Genomic DNA, 13,416 nt, shown 5'->3' on the forward strand with positions numbered 1-13,416 from the left:
CCACGCTGAGGGGTCAATTACCTGGGGGTATAGATTTAAGGTGAGGTTTAGAGAGAAAACCTTTTTCACCTGGAGGGTGGTGGGTGTCTGGAATTCACTGCCTAAGGTGGTGGTTGAGGCTGAAATGCTCAACTCATTTAAAAGGTACCTGGATCTGCATCTGCTGGGCTGCTAGAAAGTTGGAATAAAATGAGCGGCTACTTTGTTTTTTCTCTTTCGGCCATTGCAGACACAACGGACTGAATGCCCTCTTTTTGCACCCTAACTTTTCTAAGTTCGATTGTTCGAAATCAACTACTGCCACAAGAGACTATAGGCTGGATTCTTCCACCCTGTCTGACGCAAGAACGACACGGGTGAGACGCGGACAATGGAGATGTCCATTGTGGACGGAGAATCCCGCCCTTTGTGTTCTACAAATGAAGAGACCCTCAAAATCCCCAGCCATTCTAATCAACTTCTGCTGGTGGCTTTGATGACAGTCGCAAACGTGGCCAGGTCCTCAGTGAGTGAGGCCTTGGAATAATAGCAGTGCAGATAGAGCTGGCTCGGAGAGACAGAGATGAGGCCTGGCCAACATTCATACCTTGCTCAGCACCTTGAGGAACAGAAAGAGCTGGCTGATAAAGGAAAATTATTGTGAATGCAGGAAACTGAAACAAAACCAGAAAATTCTGAACAATCTCAGACAGCCTCTGTGCAGAGAGAAGGGAGCTGACGTTTCGAGTCAGGACAATCATGTGTCAAAGCTGGAGAGAACTGGAAATTGGGAAAGATTTATACTGTTGTTTTTGGGGGTGGGAGTTGTGGGGCAGTGGGGCTGGACAGGGGGCTGGACAGCAATAGGTGGAGGTAGACAAAGATGTTGTGGAAAGAAAGACAAAAGGAATTTAAATGGAGTTGATTAAGGCTAAGAAGGTGCAGGTAGTGGCACATAAAGAGATTAGAATGTGTGAATGGCAGAACACAGATGAGCAGCATGTCAAAGAGCAACTAGGACCAGGGAACAGCTGGCGTGGGAGGGAAAACTGATCAATGGAAGAGATTAAAGTAAATTGATGGAAGTACAACTGGGATGAAGGTGGAGGAGAGAGTTCACAGTCTGAAGTTGCTGAACTCAATGTTAAGTACGGAAGGCAGCAACGTGCCTAATTGGAAGATGAGGTGCTGTTCCTCCAGTTTGCGTGGGGCTTCACTGGAACATTGCAGCCGGCCAAGGACAGACATGTGGGCATAGGAGCAGGACGGTGAGTTGAAATGGCAGCAACAGGAAGGTCTGGGTCCTGCTTGCAGGCGGACAGAAGGTGTACTGCAAAGTGGTCACCCAGTCTGTGTTTAGTCTCTCCAATGTAGAGCAGACCGCGTGGGAACAGTCAATGCAATAGATGAGATTGAGAGGTGTACGTGAAGCGCTGCCTCACTTAAAAACGGTGTTTGGGCCCTGGGATGGTGAGCAGGGGGGGGAAAAGGGGCAGGTGTTACGCCTTCTGCAATTGCATAGGAAGGTGCCGTGGGAAGAGGGTGAGGTGTTGGGGTTGATGGAGGAGTGGACCAGGGTATTCCAGAGGGAACGGTCTTTGTGAAATGCTGGCAGGGGGAGTGAGGGGACGATGTGTTTGGTGGTCGAATCATGCTGGAGTTGGCGGAACTGGCGGAGGATGATTCCTTGAATGAAAAGGCTGGTGGGGTGAAAAGTAAGGACAAGGGGGACCCTACCCTGGTTCTGGGAAGGAGGAGATGGGGTGAAGATAGAGGTGAGGGAGACGGGTCAGACACAGTTGACCACAATGAATGGAAAACCACGATTAAGGAAGGATGAAAGATATTTCAGCAGCACCCTTTTGGAAAGTGGCATCATTGGAACAGATGCGACGGAGGCGAAGGAACTGGGAGAATGCGATGGAATCCTGACAGGTTGTGGGGTCTGGTTGAGGTAGCTGTGGGAGTCAGTGGGTTTGCAATGGATACTCTTTTCTATTGCTGATGCAATGCCCCCCCACCCCGGACAAAACTATAAATCTGACCCTATTTCCAGCTCTCTTCAGCTTTGACAAAGAGTCATCCAGACTCGAAGCGTCAGCTTCCTTTTCTCTCCACAGGTGCTGGCAGACCTGCTGAGATTATCCGGCATTTTCTGATTTTGTTTGAGAAAGAAATGGATGTTTATCTCAATTCCTGCTGGTGGGAGCTTTCTGGACACAATTGGTCACCGCATTTATCAACGAGCATCAGTGGTGACATGTCAACAGCCGTTCATTTGCCGTAAAGTCAATTCAGACATCTTGAAGTTTTGAAAGGTCCTTATGAATGGGAAGTTCTCTTTTAAAGGAAGATGAAGAGAGGGTGTCAATGTAGGACAATAACTCTTCACTGAGACTGTCTGAGTGTCTGGGCTGGATTCTCCGTTTCAGGGACTATGTCCCCACACCGTCGTGAAAACATTTACGCCAGGAAAACTGGTGTCAAAAGGCCACAGATTCACAGCCTTGCAGAGGGGAGGAGGCAGCTGGGGTGGAACTCGCAGCTCCAGCTGCCAATACGCCCCCCCCACACTTCCTGGTCAGAGGCCGCGCATGCACATGGCAGCAGCCTCCAGCGGCCACGCCGTGCTCCATGGCCGACTCAGACCTCGGACCTGGACAGCAGAAATAGTGTCCCCAATCGGCCGTGTGCCCGACCCGGACCGCTCGCACAATAAAGGCCCAATCCCGTATGAGGCCCCCCCTGCCCTCTGATCGGCCCGCCTAACTGCTGGGACCACTTTGGAAATACGCCGTCGGGAATTCGGCCGGTCGGGGACGGAGAATGGCGGGGTGGGCCTCTGGCAATGGCCTTAGGTGGTGGATACTCTGCGCAGCGTACTCCCCAACTACTTCGCTTTTCAGGGGGGTGGAGAATTGCTGAACCGGCGCCCGTCCCGATTACATGCGGGAAACTGGATTCTCCGCCCCATCGCTGAACGCGTTTCAGCGTTGGTGTGTGGAGAATCTAGCCCCATGTACTTCAGTGCCTGGTGTGAAGTTTATAATGCACCTTCATCACAACTAACAATGGGATCTCCTCCCAAATTGATGTAGCCTCTCCATTACCCACAGTGGCACAGGAGGCTCTGTATAAAATAGGTTGCCACAAGAGGGGGCTCAATTCAGCATCGGGACTGTTGTGTTATGCTGCTTCGGATAACACAGGCTGCTACTTGATGCAGCCTTAACTAAAGGATGCTCCAGACTCGGAAATGTGTTCAACGTGTTTATTGAACTATTAACACAGTTCTCAAATGAGTTTGACTCTCTGCTAATCTAACTGTTGTAACTCAGTCTAACTGTACCAGCTTGCTCTAAGCCACGTGCTGGGGTGTGATGCTGCTGATCAACCCTGTCTAACTCTCTAGATGTCTGTCTGTGGAAAGAGGCAGGGTGTGAGTGCCTCATCCCTATTATAGTGTTTATGCCATGCCCCCTTGTGGTGATGCCGCCTCTGAGTGTCCTGACTGCCCATTGGTTGTGTCCTATTCTGAGTGTTCATTGGTTGCATGTTTGCATATCATGACAGGGACGAGGTTGTTAAATCTCACGATAGGCCTTTCATGGGATTTGCAATACCATGCACCCAGGTTCCTGGGGGAGGAGGTGGGGTCCAAATTCGAGTGGAGGGCTGAAAGGGTGCGGGAGGGGGGGGGGGGGGGGTATGAGGACAGCCAGACAAGACGGCGTCCCGATCTGTGAGCAGACCTTCCTGCTGGGCTCGCCAGCTGTAAATGACATAAGTGCAGCTTCGGCAGAGAGAATCCTCTCGAGGGCAAAAACAATATCAAGGTGCCATTGAATAGCGAGGTGCTTCTTGGCACTATGGCCACCGAGAAACACCCCGCTAAAGGCGTCCAAAACCAGACATAGATTTTTAACGGTTGGATCATGCCCGGGTGTTTTCCCAAAGGCTGGTGAGTCTCGAACCAGCGGGCACAAATAAGGGGTAGGTCATTTAGAACTGAGGTGAGGAGGAATTTCTTCATACCGAGGGTGGTGAATCTTTGGAAGTCTCTACCTCAGAGGGCTGTGGAAGTTCAATCATTGAGCATGTTCAAGCCTGAGATCAATAGATTCCTGGAGAGTCATGACATCAGGGGATATGGGGATAGTGCGGGACCGTGGTGCTGAGGTAGATGATCAGCCATGATCTAACTGAATGATGGAACAGGCCAGGTGGGTTGAATGGCCTGCTCCTATGGTCCTATTTTCGATTACCACAGGATGTCCCAAAGGCCTTTCCAGTTTTTGAAGGGTATAGTCACTGTTTCAATGGAGAACAGTTGCCAGCCAGCAAACAACAAGATCCTAGAAACAGCTAGAGGATAAATGGTGAGCTGGTGATGTTGGTCAAAGGATACACACGCCTCAAGATACTGGGAAGAAATCTCCTGTTCTTCTTTGGGACAGCTGCACCGGATCATTCACGTGCAGTCGAGAGGGCAGAACAATTCAATGACTCAATCTGAGAACTGGCCCTTCAACGGTGCAACACTCTCTCAGTGCTGCACTGGAGTGTCAGCCCCAGATTATATCCTTAAATGGCTTGAGTGGTCTTCATCCCACAACCTTCTATTGGGACTAACTGGATCAACCCTCACACTGAGGTGCAAAGTTGCTGTTCTAAACTTTTGTGGTACTATTAGAGGGGTTGAACTTGTTGTTGGGGTTATTCCCCTCCCTCTCCTCCTTTAACCCAGGGAATTGCCCTTACCTGTGCCACTGTGATGCTACATTTCTTTGCCAGTTCTTCCTTGGCTTCCTCGCTGGGGTAGGGGTTGCTGAGGTGGGAGTAGAAATACTCGTTGAGGATCTCTGTCGCCTGCTTGCTGAAGTTGCGCCTTTTTCTCCTGAAAGTAAAAACATTTCAACCAAGAAAGCCAAGCAGGGAAGCGACGCTGCTACTTTTCCCTGTTCTACATCTCTCAAATCACTGGTTCCTGCCCTCCTGCACCCCTTACTCCCACAACATAAGGCTAATCTCTTTAAACCCCCATTGTACTGCCTCTGTGCAGCCAAGCCACCTCCAAACTGGCTCTGATCTGGTTAGGCATTCCCCTAACCCACCCCCATCCCCCAGACCTCCCTCCAACAGAGCCACCTCCATCCTCTACCTCAAAGACTCACATTTATCACTGTATTCATCTCCCCGCCCGCCACCCACAATTAGTGGGTGGCAACACCACTTCAGTACGTCGGTGGTTTGAGATGGTGAATGACAGTGGCCATTCAGGGGACAGCCAATGAGCCCATCCTATACTGGCCCCCACACACTCATATTGTAGCATGGACCAGCAGGTAAGGATTACTGTATAGGAACCCTCATCAGTTCTCTCTTACTTCTTTCCCCTTTCAGAGACCCACTGGGATGGTCCTCAAAGCTTCCCAATCCCACTGCATTTTGGAGATTAAACCCCACCCCACACTCCACGAGTCAGCTGCCAGTGACACCACAAATGGGATCAAAGCGAGATTCCTCCTCCCACGTTGTGACGGACGATGGCGAGCCAGTAATGGCTCTTTGATTTTCCCTCCCATCAACCGATCTCCAGTACTTTTGGCTCAATGCCGGCACTTTCCCAGTCAGCTGACACCAGTGTGGGAATTTGAGGGGTTTTGATTTGACGAGGTAGACGCAGCAGGTCTCAGTTACACATACAGCCGTGATCAATTTGTTACAATATAATGAACTACTGGCCCTGCCCTCCGAGAAGCAATATGGAACATTCAAGCATTAAAAAAGGGTCTTAGTAATCCTGCTCTTGGTGTCCTTACATTCTGGAAAGGTTAACACAATAAGTATCAAAGGTCAGATGCCAGATGACCCTCCTTATTCCAGGATCATCCAAATTTTGCTGCCTGCACGTAACTCATACCAAATCCTGTACATGCATCATCCCTGCCCTCATTGATCAACATTTATGCTCAGTTAAGAAATGCTTCAATTTTAAATTTGCATCCTTGTGTTCCAATCCCTCCATGCACCCCCCCCCCCCCCCAACCCCCCAACCACCATCCCCCACCCTCCTCCTGTGACCAGCTCCTCCAGTCCCACAACCCTCCGAGATCGATGCGCTCCTCTAATTCTGGCCTCTGGAACATTCTCAATTTCAGTCCCTCCACCACCATCATGGCTATGCCTTTGACAATGTTCCCTTGAAGTTGCTTGGCCATGTGACCATTTGTTTCCACGCGACACACGATAACAATTCAAAGGAGTCGTGCATTTGAATAACCGTTTGCGCTTTCCAAGACAAAGGTTCAAGGGAATGTTGGGCTTCAGCTATCTAAGCCCTATGTCCTGGCCCTCCCTCCCTAAACATCTTCAACTCTCTCCTTCGAAGACACACATTCAAAGCTACCTCATTGACCAAGCTTTTGATCACCTGACCAAGTTTTTGGTCACCTGTCCAAGTATTTCCTCATGTGACTCGGTGTCAAATGTCATTCAAAGGTCTTTTGATGCAGCTCGAGACTACTACTACTAACAATAATCGTTATTAGTGTCATAAGTAGGCTTACATTAACACTGCAATGAAGTTACGTGAAAATTCCCGAGTTGCCACATTCCGGCGCCTGTTCGGATACACAGAAGGAGAATTCAGAATGTCCAAATTACCTAGCAGCACGTCTTTTGGGACTTGTGGGAGGAAACCGGAGCACCCGGAGGAAACCATGCAGACACAGGGAGAACGTGCAGATTCTGCACAGGCAGTGACCCAAGCCGGGAATCGAACTTGGGATCGTGGAGCTGTGAAGCAACAGTGCTAACCACTGTGCTACCGTGCTGCCCAATACTACCTCAGAGCGCTAAATGCATGGAGACTGCTGTTGTTGTGGTGATGTAACAATGCAAGATAAATAGTCAAGTACATTCTTCCGGCACCTCGGTTCAACGTGTGAGGCAAATGGGATGACAAGAAGATGAATAGCAAATGAGATGTTATCCTGATAAGTGCAAAGTATTGGGTGAATGTAAAAGCAAGATAGGTCTGCTGTGAATGAGCAGAATTACCTCAGAGAGACAGGAAGGGAAGTTGAGACTGACAACTTCATCACTTGCACTGTCAAAACAATGCAAACTGAAAGTGGTAAGTGTTGGTATAATACCGCCGTTCTGTGCTCAAAGTAACTCTGCTTTATGAGAGGGTTACAAAAGTAGCTGGTGTTTTTGTGACTGAAACTTCCTGAATACACACCTCCTGTGCTGAGAGTGTGAATTAGCTCCAGCAATCTCGAAAGAAGGGGCAAGATATTCCCTTTGTTTCTGTTTGAGGTGACAGAATGACCTGTCGCACAGCCTAACGTTCTCTATGTTGGTTCACTCTTCGAATTGCCACATCCAGGTTTCCGAGGGTTACCATGACCTGCTCAGAGCTCAGCCTTGACTGCTGCCTCAGCCACTAACATGCCGACCTCGGAGTCAGCAAGTCACTGGTTCAAGCCCCATCCTAGCTAGTTGAACCCCAAATCCCAGAGTGACACTCTGAGGACAGTAGCAAGGGAAGGCTCCATTGACAAAGGTGGCTGCTTCAGATGGGTATTAAACTGAGGGCCTCTTTCCCTATTCTGATGGTTCCGACGAATGCATGCACCATTCAAAGAAGAGCAAGAGAGTTCTCCTGGTATCCTAGCCAATATTCCTCTGTCAAATAACAGCAAGAGGGAAAAAATATGTCCAATCATTTGTCTTAGTGCAGTTTGTAGTTACTACCTGCGATCATGTTTGCTATTCATTGTGCCAAAAACTACTATAAAAATGCAGTAGTCCTGTGTTCTCGGTGGCAATGGGTGCAAAGGTCAGAAACACTGGGGTGGATTTTCCATTCAACACTGCTCTGATTGGGTTTGACTGCTCCTCACCACTTCAAAAGCAGCCAAGTGCTTTCTGCTGAGAAACAGAGGAAGTGAAATTACTTAGCGCCTTTTGATGTAGTGAGAAGCTCTAATAAATATTGTAGTTAGCATCAATGGAGGGTACTTGAGGTGCATTCAATTGTGAAGGGAAAGAAAAATATACAGGGATGGATTCTCCGATTTTGAGGCTAAGTGCTGACGCTGGCGTGGGAACTGTGGTGTTTTACGACGGCAAAATCAGCGGCGAACTCTCATCAATCCTGTGACCGGTGGGGGGCTAGCAGCGACGGCAGGTAAAACTCCCGGCCCCCACAACGTAAATAGCCGGGTCCATGGCCACGCATGTGCACGGCAATGACCTGCAGCGGTTGTGTCGTGAAACATGGCACCGGCCGTGTGTGGGCCTGACCTGCCAAATACTGCCTCCCTGGCCACTCATTGGCACCACCCACCAGTCCCCTGAGCCCCCGTGGAAGCCACCCCCTGCCAGCAGCACGGCTCACGGCCGACTGTGGCAGCGCTGGACACAGTCCGCAGCCATTCCAACAGCGTGCGGCGCGTGACACGATGATGCCGGAGGGGGCGGAGAATAGGGAGGGCCCTGATGTTAAAAGGAGGCTGCTGTTCGAGGTGCCTCCCACTCCCTTCCAACTGGGCAGCACGGTAGCACAAGTGGATAGCATTGTGGCTTCACAGCTCCAGGGTCCCAGGTTTGATTCCCCGCTGGGTCACTGTCTGTGCGGAGTCTGCGCGTTCTCCCCGTGTCTGCGTGTGTTTCATCCGGGTGCTCCAGTTTCCTCCCACAGTCCAAAGATGTGCAGGTTAGGTGGATTGGCCATGCTAAATTGCCCTTAGTGTCCAAAAAGGTTGGGAGGGGTTATTGGGTTACGGGGATAGAGTGGAAGTGAGGGCTTAAGTGGGTCGGTGCAGACTTGATGGGCCGAATGGCCTCCTTTTGCACTGTATGTTCTATGTTCTATGTAACTGAGAACTGAACAGGGTCCCTTTTTGATCTCTGGACTATAATTATCCTGATTCACTCTTCAAAACTGAATGCTAAAGGATGAATGCTGCTGATGGAGTTTAATGCGGAATAGTGTGAGGTGGTTCACTTTGGAAGGAGTAACAGGAATGCCCTACTGATAAAGGCTAGCACACCATATGCCTTCTTAACAGCCCTATTAACCTGGGTGGCAACTTTCAGGGATTTATGTACCTGGATGCCGAGATCTCTCTGTTCATCTACACTACCAAGAATCTTGCCATTAGCCCAGTACTCTGCATTCCTGTTACTCCTTCCAACTTTTCCGCATTAAACTCCATCTGCCACCTCTCAGCCCAGCTCTGCAGCTTATCTATGTCCCTCTGTATCCTATAACATCCTTCAGCACTATCCACAACACCACCGACCTTCGTGTCATCTGCAAATTTACTAACCCATCCTTCTACACCCTCTTCCAGGTCATTTATCGGTACACCACTAGTAACTGAACTCCAGGATGAACATTTGCCATCAACCACCACCCTCTGTCTTCTTTCAGCTAGCCAATTACTGATCCAAACCGCTAAATCATCTTCAATCCCATACTTCCGTATTTTCTGCAATAGCCTACCGTGGGGAACCTTATCAAATGCCTTACTGAAATCCATATATACCACATCAACCGCTTTACCCCCATCCACCTGTTTGGTCACCTTCTCAAAAAACTCAGTAAGGTTTGTGAGGCATGACCTACCTTTCACAAAACCGTGTTGAGTATCGCTAATCAACTTGTTCTTTTCACGATGATTATAAACCCTATCTCTGATAACCTTTTCCAACATTTTACCCACAACCGAAGTAAGGCTCACAGGTCTATAATTACCAGGGTTGTCTCTACTCCCCTTCTTGAACAAGGGGACAACATTTGCTATCCTCCAGTCTTACGGCACTATTCCTGTCAACAAAGACAACATAAAGATCAAGGACAAAGGCTCTGCAATTTCCTCCCTGGCTTCCCAGAGAATCCTAGGATAAATCCCATCTGGCCCAGGGGACTTATCTATTTTTACACTTTCCAAAATTGCTAACACCTCATCCTTGTGAACCTCAATCCCATCTAGCCTGGTCGACTGTACCTGAGTATTCTCCTCGACAACATTGTCGTTCTCCTGACAAAAAATATCCATTTAACGCTTCCCCTATCTCCTCTGATTCCACACACAACTTTCCACTACTATCCTTGATTGGCCCTAATCTTACTCATCATTCTTTTGTTCCTGATATACCTATAGAAAGCCTTAGGGTTTTCCTTGATCCTATCCGCCAACGACTTTTCGTGTCCTCTCCTCGCTCTTCTTAACTCTCCCTTTAGGTCCTTCCTGGCTAACTTGTAACTCTCAAGTGCCCTAACTGAGCCTTCATATCTCATCCTAACATAAGCCTTCTTCTTCCTCTTGACAAGTGCTTCAACTTCCTTAGTAAACCACGGTTCCCTTGCTCGACAACTTCCTCCCTGCTTGACAGGTACATACTTATCAAGGACAAGCAGTAGCTGTTCCTTGAAAAAGCTCCACATTTCGATTGTACCCATCCCCTGCAGTTTCCTTCCCCATCCTATACATCCTAAATCTTGCCGAATAGCATCATAATTGTCTTTCCCCCAGCTATAATTCTTGCCTTGCGGTATATACCTATCCCTGCCCATCGCTAAAGTAAACATAACCGAATTGTGATCACTATCACCAAAATGCTCACCTACATCTAAATCTAACATCTGGCCGGGTTCATTACCCAGTACCAAATCCAATGTGGCCTCACCCCTTGTTGGCCTGTCTACATACTGTGTCAGAAAACCCTCCTGCACACACTGCACAAAAACTGACCCATCTATAGTACTCGAACTATAGTATTTCCAGTCAATATTTGGAAAGTTAAAGTCCCCCATAACAACTACCCTGTTACTCTCGCTCCTGTCGAGAATCATCTTTGCAATCCTTTCCTCTACATCTCTGGAACTATTCGGAGGTCTATAGACAACTCCCAACAGCCATAGCACAGTTAGGAGCATGCTTGACTGTGAATTACAATATTCTGGGTCCAACTCCCACTCCAGGGTTCGAGCATAAGCAGCAGGTCTGACACCTCAGTGCAGTTCTGCAGGAGTGCTGCACTGTCAGACCAGAGGCAAAACTGAAGCCTCACTTGGTGGATGTAAAAGATCACATGGCACTATTTGAAGAAGAGCAGGAGAGTTCACACTATCAATATTTATCCCACAATTAGCATCACAAAAAATAATTCATCTGGTCATTATCATATTGTCATTTTTGGGAGCTTGCTGTGCACAAAATGGCTATCGCATTTCCTACATTACAACAGTGAGGGATTCAGAAGTGCTTAATTGGCTGTAAAGTGCTTTGAGATGATCAGAGGCTGCAAAAAATACTTTAAGGGCGCAATTCAGCAGACTTGAGTTAAAGTCCGCTGAACGACACATTTAACGGCGTGTTACTCAGCGCTAGCAGTTGGAAACATCTCGCCATTCAAAGGCACATTGCTGTTTCTGTTTTGGCCTTGGGGAGAATCTCTCCACTGAGGCTGCACTTAGAGGGACTTCCAGGCTCCGCCCAATATCACCCCCCAAACCTTGGGGAGGCTCCGGGGAACCCACCTTATACCCCCCCCCACCCCCGGACCTGGGAAGCCGCCTGACCCCCGATCCTTGGCAGTGCCCATCTGTCCCCCAGGTGCCCTGGCACTGACAGCCTGGCACCCTGCCAATGCCCCTGCAAGCCTGGCAGTGCTACCCCATACCCTGGCAGTGCCTGGGTGGCATTGCCAGGGTGCCAGTTTGGCAGTGCCAAGGTGCCCGGGTGCCACCCTGCCCTGCCCCACCCAGGGGTCTCCAATGGTGAGGGAGGCCCCCTAAGCACCATTACGACTGGTCCACGTTTGTGTGGACCAGTATTAAACAACGCCCTGGCAAGGTCACCCAAGGTTGGCCGGTCCTGGGCACCAGGTGAATCAGCGAACATATATTTAAATGAGGCGCACAGCAAATTTAAATATGCAGATCTGGATCAGGCCCAGTGATGGCTAGATCCGGATCGCAACGTCTCATGAGATTCTCGTCCTGACACTAAGTTGGGCGCGACGAGGCAGTTGAATCGCGTCCTAAATAAGTGCGAGTCTTTTTTTCAACTACATCTGAGGAAACAATGTGCAGCCTGGTTTGGATATGGGTGGGGAAATGGCTATCCATTTTACCCGTCAGAAGTCACTCCCATTGTCACAGTGACCAGCACTGTCTATTTGATCTAGTGATCAATCAGTTAATGGATAACGGATTTCCAGGTAGCATTCTCACTCTCTCAGACTGGTCAAATGTAATTGTTCAAACAGTCGATGAGCAGAAGGATGGAAAGCAATTCAATTACTATTGTTGCTGTTGCTGTCACTCAATTAAGACTGAGAATTCCCTCAGGTTGTCTTTTTCATATCAAAATGCTTTTTCAAGGGCATAGGGTACTGCAGGGAACTCCTCCAGTGTCCTTGAGGTTTCTTGCCTTGGAACCAGCACTGGGAGATTCCATTAAGTATCACACTTACAGTTTCTCTTAATGCTACCCGAACAGTGTATTAGAGGCTAAGAGATAAAGTTAATCAGGGTTTATTCTGTCCAAAAAAAGCAAGGTGGGCAGGATTCTCCGCCGGCATGATTCTCCATTTTGCCGGCACTCGGGGGTTTCCCAACGGCATGGAGTTGCAGCGCAATGGTAAACCCCATTGACCGGCCAGCATAACAGAGAATCCTGCCGGCGGGTAGGGGCAGAAATGTGGCGCGGCGGGCGGAGAATCCAGCATTTCCCACTCGTTTCCATGAGGTTATCAGAAAGGCAAGGGTTTCACAGTCTTCCCAGGGTAAGAAACTTTCTTAGTTACTGTTGTGAGCCAGCAGGTTAGAACTGAGGGGGGATAGGGGTTTGGTGGGGGCGGGGGCACGCAGCTCACAAGTGGCACTATCCAACACACACAGGATGTCCAGGCAGACGTTGAGTCGACTCGGCATGTCAGAAGAGCAGTACCCGCAGGAGGCTCAGATTTGTCACGTCAGGTTGAAGCAGCCGCCTGCCGTTTTGAAGCAGGCTTGTTCTCTGCTGGACCTGGTGCCCACACGTTGCCAGTGACAGTCAAAGTAACCACCGCTCTCAACCTTGTTCGACTGCGATGCCGAGGCTCTGCCGGAACCCTATCCAGGAACCTCGCAGTCAGAAACAGACAAAGGCCTTGTTTGTCAGGAGTGGCAATTGTGCCAACATTTGCAGAAATTGTGACAGATTGAATGAGTGGGCACTCGATTTAGATCGCCGGCTGCCTCCCCACCGGCATGCGGCACCAAAGACTGACCGCACATTTCAATCTGGGCAGATCAAACAGGGATAGTTGTGAGCAATGAAGGATTTCATTCGTTCAATGTGCAGCTACTGTGCAAAGTCAAAAAAAGCTATTTCTGCAAATGTGTGCAAGTTTTCCCAGAGAGCTTCCATCATT

At 49.1% G+C, this 13,416-nt stretch overlaps 1 protein-coding gene across 4 annotated transcripts in view; it reads right to left on the minus strand.

Moving 5' to 3' along the window:
• LOC119964936 (pre-B-cell leukemia transcription factor 1-like) overlaps nucleotides 1–13,416 on the minus strand; it is a 592,307-nt gene that overhangs the window by 108,464 nt on the left and 470,427 nt on the right. For all 4 annotated transcript variants that reach the window (XM_038795141.1, XM_038795140.1, XM_038795139.1 and 1 more), the window contains one exon: nucleotides 4,741–4,876. In XM_038795141.1, the coding sequence (XP_038651069.1) occupies nucleotides 4,741–4,876 (136 nt within the window). The remainder of the gene's footprint in view (nucleotides 1–4,740; nucleotides 4,877–13,416) is intronic.

Source organism: Scyliorhinus canicula, chromosome 4 (assembly GCF_902713615.1).
Source record: "Scyliorhinus canicula chromosome 4, sScyCan1.1, whole genome shotgun sequence".
NCBI classification, from domain to species: Eukaryota; Metazoa; Chordata; class Chondrichthyes; order Carcharhiniformes; family Scyliorhinidae; genus Scyliorhinus; species Scyliorhinus canicula.